Source organism: Barbus barbus (assembly GCF_936440315.1).
Source record: "Barbus barbus genome assembly, chromosome: 19".
Lineage (NCBI taxonomy): Eukaryota > Metazoa > Chordata > Actinopteri > Cypriniformes > Cyprinidae > Barbus > Barbus barbus.
Genome location: NC_136747.1, coordinates 20,721,749 through 20,741,400, shown reverse-complemented (window position 1 = coordinate 20,741,400; position 19,652 = coordinate 20,721,749). Strand labels below are relative to the sequence as shown.

General features: G+C 38.3%; 2 protein-coding genes across 3 annotated transcripts in view; both read right to left on the bottom strand.

Annotated features, from left to right (window-relative positions):
- LOC306884924 (putative phospholipid-transporting ATPase IIB) overlaps positions 1-6,791 on the bottom strand; it is a 49,875-nt gene extending 43,084 nt beyond the window's left edge. For both annotated transcript variants that reach the window (XM_079441171.1, XM_079441172.1), the window contains exons 1-2: positions 6,690-6,791; positions 2,891-3,064 (exon numbers count right to left, since the gene is read on the bottom strand). In XM_079441171.1, the coding sequence (XP_079297297.1) occupies positions 2,891-3,064; positions 6,690-6,769 (254 nt within the window). In that variant the 5' untranslated portion in view covers positions 6,770-6,791. The remainder of the gene's footprint in view (positions 1-2,890; positions 3,065-6,689) is intronic.
- Positions 6,792-7,193: 402 nt separating this feature from the next.
- LOC306884923 (sal-like protein 3) lies at positions 7,194-17,482 on the bottom strand (the record flags this gene model as incomplete). The annotated part of the gene is made up of 4 exons (XM_079441170.1): positions 7,194-8,909; positions 9,352-9,695; positions 10,812-13,730; positions 17,401-17,482. 4 exons carry the CDS (start codon positions 17,480-17,482, stop codon positions 8,514-8,516), a joined length of 3,741 nt encoding a protein of 1,246 aa, XP_079297296.1. The 3' UTR covers positions 7,194-8,513.
- Positions 17,483-19,652: the final 2,170 nt, after the last annotated feature.

The window sequence follows — 19,652 nt, the reverse complement described above, 5'->3', positions numbered from 1 at the left end:
ATAATCCTTTGCCTAAGCACACAGAAAATTACTGGAAAGCAGCAAACTGGTCAGCTGTGCGAAATCCCATTTGTTCATTAGGAGAAAAAAAAAAAAAATCAATACCCAGCTAACAATTGAGATGCGCTTCTGATAATGTAGCGCATAAGTGGAGAAGAGTCAAGCACACACACTTTCATAACAATAAATGACTAATATATCTTTTAATCACACTTGTGTCACATGCCATTGATGCAACACAAAAGGCATTGAGATATTCTGGGAATGCAAGTCCAAAATAGACATTCAGCATGTTGACATCGTTGGCTGGATAAGCACATTTTCGTTTGGCGTGTTTGACCTTCTGACTGCTGATGCGCAGAGAGCACCTCAACCAAAAAACAGGACCTGTGCTTGTGTGTGTATTTCATGCACAGTTACCGGTGCGTTAGAAAGGAGCTGAGCCAACCTGGCACAAGCACTACATACACACACAATAGGCTCCATGACAATGGTGACATTTTATTAACAAAAGGTGAAGGCCAAGATGTTTTGAATGTCTTCAGCAAAACCTCTATCTGTCTATCTAGACTGTCAATCAATTAAAAAAACTAAATCTAATTAATTGCATGATACATTAATCAGATGATCAAATTAATTCACAAGCGATCACATATCAATATTCTCTGATAAAAGCCCACACATAAATATAATTCAAAGACATAATTTTACTTTCATATCGTTGAATAAAATCATAATCCCTGACTTAAGGCCTGTTTATACCAAGAGTGATAACTATAAAGATAATTATAATCATAACTATATTAACATCCACACCAAGGCGCAGTGATCTTATGTTTATTAAAACATGCACCGCAGTTCTGTTGTCTGCTGCTTTAAAAGCTTGAGCTCTTTGAAGTCTGATTCTGGCTGTCAATGTTTTTATCACTCTTCAACTAGAATTTTTTTTTAAAATTCTTAATGTGATTTCAACAATAAAGTTCCCGTGTTGTTAGGCCAGGTGTCCATGAGAGCATTTTTTCCATATTTTTTTTCAATTGTTTTCACGTTTTTTAAAACGCCAGGAGCATTTCTTAGCGTTTTTTTCTCGCCACCGAGAGTTGAAGAATATTTAAGTGAATAATGAAAGAAGGAAGAATTTGAATAATGAAAGAAAATGCAGCGCTCATCACTGACAATTTTTAGTCAGCCGTCCAATCAAAGTGGAGGATGGGCAGGACAAATTCCACACTGACCAATCGCTACATCCTCCTTGTACAACAGCAACAGACGACAGCAAGAAGCACAACAACAGAACATTGCGCATTTAAAACAAGGGCCAGAGCAAGTACTTTATAATGTCAACATTTTTATATTCATGAATAAAGTATCTGCAAAATCAGATACTAATTACACTTCCGTGGATATTCCGTATCGTTGCACCCAAAGGGTGTGTTTAACTGAATTTTTTTTTTTTTTTTAAATGCCGCGCCGCAGAAGCGCTCTCAAGCAATCACAGCTAGGCATTTTCAGCTGGTTAAATATGCTTTGGTGGACACTGCCTTATGGTTATAAATGAGGTATGGACTTCCCTGTTCTCATAGAATTAGAATGCTTAATAAAACTTTATAGTTATAATTATCGCCCTTAACATGAACAGGCCTTTACAGTTAAGACCAAACTATCTTCAATCGAGTTTTAAATCAGAGGCCATTCACAAAGAACAGGTTCTCATTATATTTTTTAATTGTAAGTATCTTTGTAAGTATCCATCAGATAACCTATGCATAATGGCTTGCATTTTTGTGACACACAGTCAAGTTAAAAAAGTGGTTCATGCTAGATAGACAAATACTAATATGCGCTACGCGACGTCCTATGTTATCCGCCCAGAATGCCTTCAACCTACTAATTTAGCGGAAGTGAGATAAAAGTGTTTATAACGCTTTAAATATGGATATTTTTCTTTAAAAAACGCATCAATTCACTAGGAGGCCTTTATTTGTCCCCAGAGCCATGTGAGGCACGTTTTATTATGGATGAATGCGCTTTATTTGGCTACTTTTGGAAAAAAACACCCACCTACTGCCATTCTAACGTTTGGAAGAGGAAGGACAATTTTTAAAGTCCGGGTGAACCGGAAGTTGCTGCCGACTTTATTTCAGTGTAGTGACGCATTTCCAGCAAAAACGGAATATTGAATAGAGGGCAAGGTTTTATTTTAGCGCTCCTCCTCTCTGTCTCTCACTCATAGAAAACCAACGGTCGGAGGGGTGTGTTTAAGGATATTCTGCCCAAAACATCAAACTGACGCCATTCCAGAGTGGAAGTAAATGTTCAGATTTTGATTAAAGATTACCAAGACAAACTATTTTTTTCAGCGGATTAACTTGCATGGATTCATTTTTAACATAAAGACTAGCAATGTGCTATAGTAAAGTAAATAAAGTCCATTTTGATTTCATGCCGACTGTAATATAACTCCGATTGGATTCATCTGAAAGAAGAGTCACATACACCTACATTGCACAAAAATGCTTTTCTTAGATTTTTTGTCTTGTTTCCAGCCAAAATAGCAAACAGAAAACAAGATTATTTTGTTGACCCCATTGGCAGTTTATTTTACTTGTTTCAAGCAAAAACTCACTTAATTTTGACTCGTTTTTTTCTGAAAACATGACAATAATTTTTACGTCTAGAAAATCCTTCTTGATTTAAGAATTTTTAGATATTTTGGCTGGAAACAACAAAAAATCTAAGTAAGAAAAGCATTTTTTGCAGTGTAGGATGCTTTGAGGGTGAGTAAAACATGGGCTAATTTTCATTTTTGGGTGAACTAATCCTTTAAGAGCACTTAGAGGTAACATTTTAATGCTTATACATTATTATGAGCTCTCACATGGCCTGTTACCTGGTGCACAGGACCTTCCATCCACCACAGAGGAACCAGCCCAGTCCTTTGCGTCTCTGACTCACTCTGGCTCTGGGCAGCGTCTGATAGTCACTTTCGTCGTTTTCAAAAGCTTCCTCTGACATCATTAGCGGCATCTCATCAAGGTTCGAGGATTCGTCTTCATTCTGATACCTGAAACATTGTAACATTAAGACAAAAAATTATGATGTTACCCCTCTAATATGTTAAGCATCATAATAATTTTTATGCATTATAAAAGCTGTTTAGCCCTTTTCATTTATATAAATGATCAAAAAGGTAAATAATCTGCTAAACTACAAAAAGAGCATAGATTTTGTTTCAAATTAAGATCACGTCACAAATGTAATAAACAGACACTGTTTGTTTCCCAAAACAGCATTCCTACTTTCATTATTACCTCTCAAATTTAAAAAAGACATGCAATAAAATAAGGGCATTTTTAAAGGCGCCTACATAAATGACTGGAACAAAAAATGCAGAAGTCAAGGGATTTGTTCCTCTCTCACACTGTGTTCCTCATTTATTGAGACGAGTCTCAAACCCAGATCAGCAGAATGCTATTGTGACACTCTGAAACAGCCGACGTCCCAAGAGGATATCAACTTCCACCCACACAAAAGCCAGGCCGTTTCTGCACCAGATCAACTTTAGCCTTAGCATCAAAACCTGCACGCTCTCTTTTCACTCTAGAACTGTCTGTGGATAGATTTAATTCATGCAATTAGGCCTCTGTGACCACTGTAAACACTGAGAGCCTTTTGCAGTTGAACACTGAAAAAAGCATAAAAATACCTACCAGCCTCAAACTGTGCTGACTGAACAGGCCTCCGAGTCCTCAGGTAGTGATATCGTGTCTGTTAAATTATTAAAGAAGCGTAATATACTTACAATGGAGGACATTAACAGCCTACAAACTCTAGTCCTAGGAATTTTAAAAAGCAACACTCCCTTTTCCTCTAAAAGAATGAATCAGGAAGAAATACATTTGAGAGTGTGAATCATATTTGATTCTCCGCAACACACCGAACGCCCACATTGTGTAGTGATAGTGAAGATTACTGCACTTACTGAACTGTGTGATAAAAGAAATCAGATCACAACTAAAGAATCAAGCATGTTTGACCATATTTAATGTGCTCTACGCATGTGTGTTGATCAATGTTTATATGTAAACAATAACCTAAATTAAACCTGTTCATCATATAAAGTGACTTAGAACACTTGGATTACTTACTTTACTTACTTTACTTTTGTCATTTAGCAGACGCTTTTGTCCAAAGCGACTTACAAATAAGAAAAAGTAACTAAAACTAAAAAGTTACAACTCTATAAATACTATCTACCCACATATTTAAGAAAATAAAGAAATTAAATAAAATTAACACATGCATATAACAACAACATTTCAATAATAAACATATCAATGAAAAAATTAAATAAAAAGCTACTACTATCCCTTGCCGGTGTCCCTGCCCGGTGGAGTCGCACGGTAGAGTCGATGGTCTTTACACTCTTTGGTCTTCACACTAAGAGGGCTTCACACGACGACTGCCGCGACCGCTGCCGCGGTATAATAACCTTTATTATACCAAACCAACAAATGATCATTTCAATTCAGCTGGACCCACTTTCCTGTTTATCAACTACAAATGGCCAAGCAAGTGCACACACTGACAAGATACACGATACAGTACGAGACCAAACGCGATTTCAGCAACTCTCATCCTAGTAAACTGATAAATTCATGTGGACTGTTTATTATGCATTTTTGAAACCTGAATATTTTGGAGGACTTTCAATGGAGAAACGGAAATCTCTCAGGTTATTAAAGGAACAGTTCACCTAAAAATGAAAATTTACCCATCCAAGATATATTAAATATACAGTAGAAGATGAATTTGTTTCTTCATCAGAACAGATCTGGAGAAATTTAGCATTACATCACTTGTTCCCCAGTGGATCCTCTGCACTGAATGGGTGCCGAAAGTGCTGAGAGTCCAAAGTGCTGATAAAAGCATCATAATAATCCAGTCCATTAAATAATTATTAATGTCTTGTGAAACGAAAAGCTGCATGTTTGTAAGAAACAAACCTAACATTAAGACGTGTTTTGGTCAGAAATATTTTCAAGTTAAAACTCCTTAAAGATGGGTTTGTTTCTTACTTGTGCATTATCATGATGTTTTTATCAGCTGATTGAACTCTTATTCTGATGGCAACTTGGATGGCCTGAGGTGAGTACAATTTAGTCACATTTTCATTAAATGAGTAAATCAGGCTGGTCTGGATGCTCAGAAATCAACCTACGTATGGCTTACATAAAGCTGGCTCTGCATAATAATTTCTCATTGATTTATTTTGAGTTTGGCACAAAATATGGTCCAGACATGTTCTTGACAAGTTTCGTGAGATTCACCATTATACGAGACTTTGAACTAATGGGAAATGACAAATATCAGCTCTACAAAGGCTAATCGGTTCCTGCCACAATAGGCAAGTTATTATTGAGGTATGTCAACAAAAACACATCACTCTGACATGTGTCCATGCAGAATTTAGCCTTTGGTGTCCATTAAAAATGCTTTTAGGTTAACCCGTCTCGACAGCGGTCAAGCAGAATGGGCGTAATAATAATAATAATGCAAATAAGTTAGCTGACCGTTGTAATCATAAAATGATACAGTCTAGCAGGGCCAATGCAAGACATTCGAAGCCCGCAGGCCCACCACTGATATTTGTATTCAATTGTATGATAAAAGAAATCAGATCACCATCAAATCTGCTTAACCACCCATATAAATCAAGAAGGACAACAGAATAAGCAAAGTATGAGCCAAACATAGCTGGTGGTCCAATTAATCTCTCCTAACTGTGGTCAGTTCTTCAGCTCTCCTCTTTCCTCCTCAATAAAACACAAAACGATTCACAAAGTGATTATGTGCAATAGCATTACCCCAAACAATGAAATCAAATTAAGCAATCACTTTGGTTTTGGTCCATACTCTCAAGCAGCAATGCCACAAGTGGTCCTTAGACTGTCAGCATTTGACAAACAGCTGGATGCCATAAATACAGATCCTGTCTGCTGTTAGGCTGTTTATGCGGTTCAGGAAAACCAGATGGACATTAGTTTCTAAATGAATATCTTTGACATCTTTGCCTCGCATAAACCGTGGGAAAACAGTTTGCAGCGATATCTTGTCAAACTCAGCATCAGAAGACCACGGCATGTCTTCGCCAAATACCTAAGGCAAATGAGATATGCTATAGATGGAACAAAGCCTCATAAGATGGTCTAACGATAAACCAAAAGCTAAGGACATTTTCTACGAACGTACCTGACGCACGCGAATTGTGTTTTTGGTGCTTTGTGATGTTTAATGAATGTTCTGGAACATATTCTATGTTATTTTATATGAGACCCCCCATAAAAGTACTTACACCTACAGAATATTTCATGAGCGTGTTATAATACGCCTCAGTTAATGTACCTCAGACGTCTCCCGAGCAGGAACCGAAGTGACAAACATCTCACATGATTATATCACATCTCTCGGGGAGTCTTGTATCCTCTCATGTGCTGTTAACTGTAATCTGACACTGACAGCTCGCGCTGCTGATTTTACATTGCCGCTAGCGTTAGCCCGTTAGCACTCAACCCCGGAACCGTGGCATAAACAAACCCAATATCAGCGAATACGTCATTGTAACATCTCAAATGACAGTCTTTTGTTTAAAAGACGTGTTTGATATGAATATGCAGCCGTCTACATACCTGGCAGGTCTTCCAGCATTATAATACGCAGTTTTTCTCGAATTCTTCCGTACAGGATTCAAAGGGATGCTGTCTGCCATCTTTGCTCGGTTACGTATGAATGTCGTCACGTCCGGACTACAATGAGGGAGATATCTGCTATAATCTCGAAATGTGATTCTGAAGGTATTTTATTTTATGGTGCTTTTATATCTTACGTGATTGAATGTATGGGTAACCGTTGATGGTTTATTTCACATTAGGCATCTTACCAGTGTTGTCTTGCCGTCCTTTGAAGGCTTGTGTTTCCAAAAGAGGCCAAAAAATGTTGCATTTAAATTACAGCAATATAATTATTCATTTATTTATTTTAAATAACTGTAACAATGTCTGACTCGACACAGTTTATGTGTTTATGTCACAACACAGACACATACCGACAGACAGAAAGAGATAAAGAGTTACAATATACACATATAGTTACAAAATACAAGTAAAGTGACACAAACAAAAATATTTAGTTTGAGATTTATTTATTGAGGGTGGCAGCAATATTGCATCTTAGAAATAAATCCAGTTCAGTCAGCATGTTTGAGAGACCACCTCAGTTGTCCCATGTAAAAATACTGATGTGCAGACAGAAAAGCAAACCTGGTGTACTTTTTATTCCTTATAATGTGTCTGAGTACAAAAATAGTGTCTCCTTTTCATGCAGAGGACACATCGAATCCCCACCATTACCTATCTTATGAAAAAACTGCTTGTTCATATTTTTATGTTTTCCCCAACACTAAACAATATATTATATAAGGAAATAGCACTACAAAATAAAATAAAATAAAAAACACTAAAATGACCTGACATGACACGCTTAGTAAATAAGACATGAGCTACCATTACAGACAAGTATATTGTTTTCACTCTTTTCTTTTTCCTTGTACATGAATGTTTCTGGAAACATTTATTTATTTTGTTCTTGATAGGAAAACACACTTCTAAATTGTGAAATAGAATTGTCCTGCAACACATTCAGATGCATCACAAGTTCTTCATTGATAACTATACCTTAAACTGAAGTGTAAAGGTGTTTTTAATGCAAGATCTTTATTAGCAGTCATATTATACTTCATGGTCTCATGTTGGCCCACTAATTAATTTTGCATGTAAAAGTAAATAAGGCAGAGAATAGCATAAAACATATAATTAGCATTAAGAATGACATAGCATAGGCTGGTGTAAGATGGAACGTTTAATTGCTGATAGCATCTAAAATGACACTGGCTTTCATGGTGGTGTACTTGATTTGCATGAAAATAAATGGTTTGCATCCAATGCATAGCAGCAAAGCAGTGGGATGTCAAAGAATAATAGATCTCTTTTCAAAGCCTCTGAATTGTCTCTTTATCTTTTGCTTGGGGATTTTAGTTACATACTTTCAGCTGTAACTATATTAAGACCACAGTTTGGGAATTAAAAGTCTCTATTATATATGCAAACATGTTCCCTTTCCCATGAATAGAGTGATTTTTAACAGCAAAATCAGAGGGTAAAAACAAATAAAATAAAATACATATTTACAACATAAAATAATAATTTCATCTCAAAGCAATGCCCTTGGATCAAGTGTAAGGTTTCAGTCAGTGGACATAATTGAAAAACTAACTGTGGCCTCAGTTTAAACAATACAATAAAAAAAACAAGTGCCATTATAGCATAAGATAAACTGAATCTTTTCCCACATGGATCAAGCACATTCTGAAGAGTTTATTCTGATTTTAAAATATCAAGACACGTTTAAATTTTCAATGTTCCTTATGCAAGGAGAAAGAATATGTCACCTTTACTTTAATTGATTCCAATGTCTTTTTTGTCATCAATCATCATGGAGAAGTGTTGTCCAGCTCCCCTTTCTAAGCCTGTTTTTTCCATGGCTGTGATTGGTGGGCTGTTTCCAGTGCTAGCCTTGTCCGTGGCAACAGTAATGGCAGAAAGCTGGGGGACTCCTCCACTCTGAATGACGGATATTTCATTGTTCCTCATTGCTAACCCATTAGTTATAGCTGCTGCATATCGGCTCCAGAAGTTTTGGTCCACATTCATGGCCCGTGCTGCTAAATCCTTCTGAAACGCTTCGCTGAATTTCAGGGCGTCACCGCCCAAAAGGGCAATTGGGTTTTCCACAGACAGACGTCTACCTCTGCGGGCAGGAGTGTTATTCCACATATGAGTGCCCATGTGCACCTGTAGACAATCAGAAATGAAAAAGAAATCAATAACAAATCATTTTACGATATTTGCGGCATTTGTGTGTCTGTAGCTTTGAGCTGTAAATTACAAAAAATAACTCATGTTGCTACAACCACCATGTCTATTTTATTAATTTATTTATATATTTATTCATCATTTTTGATTGACAGGATGGTGAAGAATTGACAGTAAAGGGAGAGAGAGTGGGCCTTGACCTAGGACGGGCTTAAACCCTGGTCCACACATGCACAATAACTTTTTAAATGCTGGGAACATAACACAATTCAACAATGGTAAGCATTTTATGAAAATGATAAAAATAAAAATAAATAAAAGCACATAATATGTTTAATTTAAAAATGTAAACAATTTAAAAGGTCATATATAGTTTAAGTTACTCACTTGTTAGATGAAATACAATAATGATCACACATACCTTGAGATTACCCTTGGTTGTGAACGCTCGACCGCAGACAGAGCAGCCGAAGGGTTTTTCGCCAGTGTGTGTGCGCTCGTGGATCTGCAAGGCACTGGCAGAAGAGAAGTTCTTCCCACATGCACTGCAGTTGTGTTGCTTAGGGGTCCGTCTGGGAGGGGGTGGTCCAGTGAGTGAGGTGACGGCCGGTATCATCACCTCAGAAAGCGAGGTGGGAGACTGCAGGCCAAATGCAGGGAAAGGCCCCTCTTTTAGCATGTATGGTCTATTGCAAGCATTCATCTCCAGTTTCACTGCAGTCGGCGAATTTTTAGTATCCTGTTCTGTAGACCTTTGAGGATTTTCTGAAAAAAAAAAAGGTATAAAATCAGCAGTGTAATTAAACAAATAAATACCATAATGCTATGTATTAAGTGTTAAAGATTAAATGTGTCATTTCTTGTCAAAGAATGCCCAACAGAATTGCAGGTTTTTGTTCAAATTTTAATAATAATTAATCATTTCTATATATTAATATTTTTAACATTTCTTCTAGAAACCTCCATTACTTGAATAAACAGACTAGTCCAGCTCCAAACTCACACCATTAGTTGCGCTATGATGCGGTGTCAGGCATTGTGTAGCACCACAATGTTTACACATTTCAGGTGAACTGAATACGGCTTACTTACAGTTGTCTCTGCATATTTAGCTAGGATAGGAGATTTAAAAAAATGACACACTTCACCTTTAAAGTAATTCAAATTGTACAAAAAATACAACAGATTTTTGCTGCTTATTTAGTTTACTAAGAAAAAAATGTTTTGAACATTTTACCACAACATAATTTCTTTATTTTCAAATCACTTACATTTGTAAATTAGATTTTGTGTTGAGATTACATGAATCAATTTTGTTGTCATAACTGGACAGTGGAATTTTTATTCCCTGCATGCTTAGCATATGACTGCATTAGCAGAGTACATTTTAAAAATACATGCTATTTTATTTGTTTCTGAGTAAAAGGAAATACTACTGATGTCTAATGTTCAGTTATCTTATAGATTTAAAAGAGTGTCTGTTATTTTGTAGTCTTTGTGTGGTTACTGTTGTTCTAAAGAGTGGAGCTTGTGTTTGGACTGTGGGCTACATGATGACTACGGTGTGTGTGTTGCTTCGCTCAGTAAGAATAACTGCTAACGCCAGTACTGAGACTAGGTTCTTCTTACTCGTTCATCCCATACATTTCATATAATAATAATAAATTGTTTTATTTAGTATGCGACTATGTAACACAAGGACATACATTTAGGTTTGTTCAGCAAAACATTACTTGTTTTAATGGATATATTCTAGTCTTGTAAAAACCTAAAATAACTGTGTAATAAAAAAATAAAAGCTTTTCTCAATTTAATTAGATTCACTGAGCATTTTTTCAGTATACAGTGCTTTACTGGTGTCATATAGCAGTTTTAGCTTACCATGTTCCTTACTGAAACACTGCATGTTGAAAAGGTGTTCTTTCTTGACTGTAGAGTTGATAGGCTGGATTCCTGTTTGATTAACAGTCACCTTGTTGACTGTACTTGCTGCAGCACAATCTGTTGTTTCAGATTTTACTATAGATGTTGCCTCTGGGACTTTAAAGGAGAGGTTCAGAGAGACTAAGTGCTCATGTTGGCCCTCAGGTTGACTGTTGGTATAGTGTGAAATGTGAATAGAACTAGACGAATGTGGCTTTAAACTAGTTTTTATGCTGTGGTTCTCCATCTCGCCAGTGGTGGTAGAGCCGAGAGCATGAAGATCGTTATCCATAGGTCCACATCTGACCATCATTTTTCCATTTGATTGGCTAAGATTGACGGATGAGTCGTCACCTACGCTTTGAGTTTCTGATACACTGGTTGGAAGAGATGAGATTGGTGGTGGACTGTCTGAAAACGAGCTTAGAGTGTTTTCATTGTTCTCCATAACATCCCCTTCTTCTTCAAATGAAATATCATCAAGACAGTCATCATCATAAGTGCTCATGCTGTCAAAACTCTCCATATCTGTATCTTTCTCGTAGATGGTTTCTGCCAGAGGAGTGTTTGGAATCTGCCCACCCATGTGCATGCGTATGTGCTGCTGTAACACAACTGCATTCGTGAATTTTTTCTGACAGATCGGGCATGAATGCTGAATCCGAAGAGGAGGCTTTGCACGGTGGACACCAAAGTGTGTCTTTAAGTTACCCTTTGTGGTGAATGTTCGTCCACAAACCTTGCATTTAAATGGCCTCTCCCCTGTATGGATGCGGTAGTGCATCTTCAGCGCGCTCTGACAGCTTAGCACGCGGTGGCAGATTACACACTGATTGGGCTCCATCATCTTCTTGTCGATGTTTTCCACAAGCTGTTGGAGCTTCGATGTCTCAGATGTTTGCATAGAGTCTTGGAGACCACCAAATGGGAACTTAGCCTTGAACTGCTCCGAGATGAGTGGTGGAGAGGACTTATTATCAGCCGAAGGAGCATCAGTGGACTCACTTACATTTACCGTAACAGGTTTCTCTGTAGACGTGGACTGCAGAAGCAGGATGTTGGGGTTGTTAGCATTTCTAGTGATACTGTTTGATGGCAGGTGTACTTCTGTGTTGAAGCTATGTGTGATCTCTCCTTCTCTGTTTGATTTAGGGGAGGCCGCAATGGTGGACATATCTGTCTCAGTGCCGGTGGGATTGGGCGACGATGGTGCAAGTTCACCTCTGGCTGGCGACGGCCTGTGCGGAGATCTTTCAGAGGGTGTGCTTGTAAATGAATCACTTAAGCTTTCAATAACTGGTACTGTTGGTGGCAACTGCAGACCCACTGAGGACGGCACTGTCGGAAGAACAGGCTTGCTGTCTAACCAAGTAGGTCCTGCCTTCTCCGGAGGAAAAGACATCCCATAGGGGATCCCGGAACTGGTAGGGATATTGTCAAGATATTCTGGGACTGGGTACGGGTTCATCTGAACATGAGGGTACTTCTCCTTGTGCCTTTGGAAGTGGACTTTGAGGTTTCCCTTTGTCGAGAAACGGTTTCCACAAATGTTGCATTTGAAGGGCCTTTCGCCTGTGTGCGAGCGCAAGTGGATCTGCAAGGCGCTGTCACTGCCGAATACTTTAGCGCAGAACCTACACTTGTGCTTAAAGAACGGGTCCTCGGAACTGGGCTTGCTGTCAAACATTGAGACGCTGGGCAGTTTGCCCTTACGGTACTTCATCATAGCAGCAAGTGGGTCTAATGCACTGGCAGTGGCTGCAATACTGGCCAGTGGATTGGGAAATATGACTCCGTTGGGAGGGCTTTGAGGTAGTAATGGTAGGTTGGCAGAAGGGCTAAGGAGGCTACTCTGGCCAGCTGATAGTGGGCTGGGAGTGCTTATGGACTGGGTGTTACTAACGCTAGAGGGCGATCCGCTACAGGTGGGCAAAAGCGGGGAAGTCCCGCTGTAGCTGAAGAGATGAGGGCTGGAACTTGTTACGGAAGCAGTGGCACTCTCCAGTGCTCTAGAGCTGATTTGTCCACTGCTTGGCTGGGAAGACAGCAACGGTGGCCTCGCAAGCATAGATGCCTGGGATACAGAAGCCTGCCCATTCACTGCAGAGGGCATGACCCCAGATAATGGAAGTACAGGGGGTGGAGCATTGCCCTGGAAATTGTAAGTGTTAGAGTCAGAGGGCAGGCTTTTTGAGGCAGGATTAAGGGCGGCTTGCGTAGGCTGCCTATTCATTACAGCGACCTGGCTGCGGATCTGCTCAATGAGCTGTAATTGCTGAACCTGCTGCTGCTGCAGCGCCATCAACTGCTCCAGAATCATGGGTATCGTAGCTGAGTTCAGCTTGCCTGCAGACCCCGCACAGTGAATACTCTGGGAAAACTGAGCAACGGCCACTCTGGTGCTGTGAAGAATCTCCAGGGTCACATTAGTGCTGGGCATGTCATAGTGATTGGTTATAGGTGGTGCATTGGAAGAGGTGGTGTTTTCATTGTCAAGTGGTAGAGGGCTGAGGTTTGATGTTTTATGCTCAGGCAAACTTATATCCATTTGTTCGTTCAGGTCGATCATGTGCATTTCCTCAGGCATCTCGTCGACTTTCTCAGCCAGCTCAGAGTTGAGCTCACTGACCTCCATTTCTGCTGAGTCACTGTGGGCACTCAAGAGGGACTCTGTCGGTGATCCTCTGGAAATGGCCTTCTCTTCATTCTCCTTTACTATCAGCACAGGGGGGTCTTCCGTGCACTTCTGCTGGTGCTCCAGCATTTCGGACCACTTGAAGAATTCAGCACAGCACCTCTCGCACACGTGCGTCTCTTCGCCTCCGCTGCGACTCTCCGTGCCGCTGTCCTCCTCATCGTCTCCCCTCAACAGAAGTGCTGGGAGATAAAGACACAGAGAGAAAGCGTGTGAATAGAAATTTCTGAGATGATAGATTTTTCACAGCTATTCTTGGAGGAGTGAACAATATAGATAAACTAAATCAATTGTACCACTTTACCAATTACTGAAAGTCAGCCTCTTTGTGCTCATGCTCCAAAGACTCAGACGATAATTTTCTTTGCACAATCCATCAAATTATGCGACCTATCTATTGAATATACGGGAGCTTAATGAAATTCTATAGGGGATATTGATTTCCAATGTTTTTATACAATTCACAGCTGCACTGTCAGTTGAGAGCAAATTGAGTCTTTGATTGACTAATCTGAACTCTCCATTGCTATCAAACACTCTTATTTCCTGATGAATTTGAAGAACTAATTCCTCTCCACTTGACATTGTTGAGTGAAACAGTTATCTCTAACTGCTAAAGGTGTACAACCTTGACAAAATGGTTTCATCTTTAAATGTGTAAAAGCACAGTTAACTTCAAATTGTTTTAAATCATGTCATATTTGATCATAAGAAACAATCTGTGTGTTTTCACTAGAAGTTAAAGCCTTTACAGTGTATTTATCTTTAAATAAATCTCTTCAGTGCTATTTTCTCATCGATTCAGTAAATTATATAACGACAAGAACATTATGAAATTTACAGCACATCCTTATTGAACAAGAATGCACAGCTTCAAAAAGTTATGATCATGGAAGCCAAAAATGAAATAAAATGAAGCCATAAAATAAATAAGCAGCATTTAATAATATTTTTTCTGTTCTGATATTTGCATTAGATTACATATAAAAGACCTAGGTTACATCAACTTAAACTGTTATAGGTTGTTGGCTCACAGATGAGCGCTTAAGAAGCTGGGTTTGGGTCATTTATGCACTTGTCAGATTTTTTTTTTTTTTTTTTGATTTACACATAATAAGCTTAGTGAGATGGCAAAGTATATGAGTCCAAACAGAAAAAAATGTAAACCATTACTTCCTTATATTTTCTGTTTGTTTGTATTTGTGTGTGTGTGTGTGTGTGTGTGTTGTGTGCATTTTCTCTTTTCTTTCCTTTTTTAATTTCTTCTTTTCTCTTTCCTTTTTTATTAATGTTTTTATAATTTTTAATATAGTAATATAAAATGTAGAAGATGTATGGTTCTTTATCACACCTTTTATAGCCTTGATGTAGCCACACTGAATATGTTTATGAATAAGAATATTTTTGGATAAAAAATTCAGAATAAGTGACCGTGAGAAAGAGAAATGAGTGAATAGAGGATAACAGAATATCTGAAATAATTTTGTGGTCAGGTGTTGTTGTGTTTCTTCTCAGTTTTTGTGAGCCTTCCTCAGAGTAGTTACAATGTGGGTCATTTGCTCGTCTAATTCCAGTAACTGTGTGGGTGGTCTGAAAACCCTTAACACCGAAAGGTGAGAGCAAACTGAAACTGATATAATGAGGCGACCAATTAACTTAAGGCTGTGCTGCAAATCTTAAAATGTTCACAGATTAGTTCATATAGATATAAGCATTTACTAAATAGCCTAAATAGAATTACAAAAAAATTTATTTGGCCTCCCCAGTGAAAAGACGGACAAAACTGTGTTCATAAGACAGATATAACAAATTCTTAAATCTAAAAAGACATTATGTGAGGCCCTGCAGCATGAGCCACTACACAGATTAAAAAACTTGTGAGATTCCTAGGGTGCTCAGCTGGTAACCGTGGTTTTGGTAGCTAGCTAGATCTTTTCGATATGAGACAGACAAAGGTTACAACGTAAGAGTCTTAGAATAAATTTCTCAGGCCCCAAAAGAAGAAAGCTAAAATGCTATTAGACAATCGTTACTGTAGAGGCCTGATGAATGGCATTTGAAGGCGAACTGAAAGATGTACAAGGGCAAACACGAAAGTCAAAATGATTGTGTTGACATCGGCAAAATGAGAGAAAACAATCAGCTAAGTACATATTGCATACATGGCTAAAACTGTGAAGTCAAATGATTTTTTATTTTTTAATTCATTTAAAATGGAAACATAATTTATCATTAATATAATTACAAAACAGTATGCCAGTTAATCTTTTAACAGATACAAATTACAGATGGTGTTAGGTCCCTAAGTTACTTTAGTTTGTTAGTAATATTTTCTTAAATGCATTGAAATACACAGTGTGTTTGAGCTTTATCTTAAATTCTGCACTTATTTGACATTAATTTAAGTAAATTTCAGAATACTTCCAGCAGATGTTTTATTTTCTAAAAAAAGAAAGAAATTTACTGACTAAAGCAGTCATTTTATTTGACTAAATGTAAAATAAAATGGCAAAAAGCTAAACCACATGTTTAAACTTTATGTAAACGTTCAAGACTTAAAAATGATTAATTATTTATACTTCAATATTGTTGCAGCAGGTTTTCATTTGAATCCTTTAATTAGCCTCTTCTAACAGATCAGGCCTGATTATAACGAATTCATCTGATTAAAAATGATCTGAAGAACGATACATGTCTTTCATTGTTTTCAAACCATATTCTGATTCTCTTCTTTTAGGTCGATCTTTGTGTTGCAGTAAATACTTTAACGCGATTTAAATGAAGACACAACTTCAACACCAAACCATGTGTGAGGATTTTTCATGTGGGCACGTAAGTAACTTCATTACCATGACAAAAGGAATTATTCTCACGCAAACAGACGAATGTTAAAGGTTTTGTTTGGGTCTTGCAATGGGACACTTTTGTAGGTTTTGCAGTGCTTTATTTCGGTGCTTTATCAAAAGCAGAATAGATGCACAGCTGTAATCTACCGTTACTGATTATAGCTTAATTAATTCATTTTAAATCATGTTAGCTAAATCTTTTTTTTTTTTTGAAAAACAGTCTAGCCTATATGAAACACAAAAATAAATAAATATGGCCTATAGGCCTACGTGTACAGTTCCTAATTAAGCAAATTAAATCGCCGAGAACATTGCATGCCCATAAATGCTAAATTACTTTTAATTAATTTAGATTCTTAGCAAAGAGCTAGAATAGCCTACATAGAACTAGAAATTACGGCTTCATTATTTAGGAAAAAAAAAGCTGTTCGGCATTTTTGACAAATGACATAAACGTTTGACACGAAATTTCCAAAAGCACATATTTGTATGTTTCATGTAGCCTAGGAATATAACCGCACTGTACGTGTGTTTTATGATGCACTTAAAAATAAAAGGTTCGAATATAATTTTACAATCATCTCATAAGGAAATCTCCTTGATTCTTTAGAGAACATCTATATACTACCGGTGCTTTAAAGAACATAGAATCCTAACATTAAGAACTTTTTAATCTCCAAAGAACCATATACAGTTAAAATGGCTCTCTGTTGAACGTAAGAACCATCGAAGAACGTTTCTTTTTTAAGGATGTAAAACTTTGTCTCGAGTTCCATCTAGCCTACTTGAATTGAACACAGCGTGGCATAAACTTACATATGCTTACTAAATCAAGTTCTTTTTCCTCTAAGAGTCTATCTATGTTCAAAGTGTCCGTTCTATGCCATGCATCCTACAGCGTGTTTTCATCACCACTCGAAAAGAACCATAAAACAACGCGAAATTCTGACAAAAGAAACTTATATCTAAAGAGCCAAATAAAAGAGTCGTATTTCAATTCGCATACCGTTATCCGGACTTTTGTCCGACTGTGCTCCTTCTTCGTCCGATCTGAGATGCTGAGGTTTCGCTTGCTTTCTTCGGGACATGTCTCTGCGCTTCGCGTCGGCGCTCCGATCTGCAGAAACATCGGACGCAGGCAGTCCCGTACAGTCCCGGGGTCAGTGAATAAGAGATATTAGATGTTGTTACCGTTGTGCAGATTGCGCATGTCGGCGTTATAATGATAAGAGGGTCATGTATTACGTTGCGCTGCATGAGGGATTGGCCGCGCGCCAGTAGACACTCTCTCTGGATATGGAAATGAGGGATGGACTGAGTAATTAGCCCGTTTCACTTCCTCACTTTTCCCCCTTTTGCTCTCTGTTCACGTAGGACCACAAACTGGACGCAAACAAGTGCGTCTACAGCTCTGGTGGCACTTCACATGGCGTAAAGTCCATCCGTAGTTTGTTAAACATCACCGTAAGTACGGAAAAGCAGTCTTGTCACGCTCACACGCCTTCTTTTCAAATAAATGACAGCATGAGTTACATTCAAGCACCTTTAAAACAGACTCTTTCGACGTGTATTGATTCTAGTTTAAGCGTAGCTTTCCATCAAATAAGTTCTGTTTAATTTTTATATCTACGCAAGAAAAGTTTGTTGTGACAGGCTACCTATTATAAAAGCAGCTGCCTCGGTAGTTGGGTTTTACTTGAAGGGTTCGTTTAGTCTAATTAAAGCTTAAACCCCCAGAGGAAGTCAAAATAAAATGTGGACGTTTTTTAACGGTAGATATTCCTTCAAACAATGGTTCAGTAACCACAAAAGTTAGATTACAAGTTAGTACACTAAATAGACACTAGCCAACAGTCGCGTTCGCCTGAGGAGGTCACCATAGCAACATTAAGCCGCTAGAACGCTTTCCGTTAGGATCTGTACGGGACGGTGCGTCGACAAAACATAAGTACTGCCACAATTTATGGCTTTCTATACATTTATATACCACAGGTATAACACAAAAACTGTTTTCACGTTTTAAATGTTGTATTACGGGAAAACAAACAAAAAAACAATTCGGTTTCGTGAGAGGAACGTGCACAGAACGCGAGCTCAAAATCGTTAAAGTTACATGAGGAACGTCAAGAACGCAGTCGAATGATTCGCACACTGTTTAGGAGTATGTTGACAACAAACACCGTTCGTTCTGTTCTCGGACGGTCCGCCTGCTCTTCGCTCGTGCCGAGGACGCATCCTCCATAGTTCATCCAATTCAAAACTATGCGCGTTCCTGCGGAATCCAGAGTCCCATAAGGTGCATGTCTTCGTGTAACGTCAGGAGCTGAACTGAAACGGGAGCTCGCTGATTTTCTGCTGCAAATGTGCGTGTAAACCCCAGCAGAAGTCCTGGAGAGATGCAGGAGGGCTGTTCTAAGCTTATTGCATTAGGCGACCACTAGGATATCACAGAACGATGGACCCCTGTTCAACCTGCTGTTTTTCTTCTGTTTACTTTTTGCCTAACTTCACATCTGATATGAAACCGACTTCATAAGGATCAAAATATAAGATATGGCACTTATTTTGTGATCTGCGGTGTGGTGCCGAATAAACCTAACACAGTAAACTTCAGTTATGTGTCTATCATTATATTGAGCTGCTCTCAAGGGATCAGACAACATTCACATCTGACCAGTATCGCTGGTGTATAGCGGCCAAAGGGCTCTAAATCAGCGATACATCATTTCCATTACAACACAAGTAGAACAATATATAAGCCTATTGATCGGCGTCTCTGTTACTCTTCTGGTGTAGAGAGATAAGCGCAATATAATTTCGTTTGACCTATCTGTATGGCCAAGTGATGGATTGCCAGGGTAACCGAGGGCTTTTATCACAAAACTCTCCCAATGATGTACTATTGATTGTCCTTAACTAGCTTTTCTGGCAAAAATCAAAAGTCCCTTCCTCGCCATCCTCTTCATTATCAATAAAATTACAAAGTGGTGGGAATTGTCAAAATCCACCCCCAAGGGAAGTCTTTAAAACGGCTGCCGTTATCCCAGCTTTTCTGTTATCCATGCCATGTAGGATTAGAAACAGGCTTTTCAAAATGAAACCAAATGATCAGACGAAGAAGAGCGCCTAGAAGGACAAAATATTTAAAATTCTGCTTATGAAACCCTTAATGTTTGTACCTACAGGGAATTTTTGCCTGTGCGGTTGTTAATTGTGTTTTTGTTTTATTTTTCATGCTGTTTTTCTTCACATTCCCCA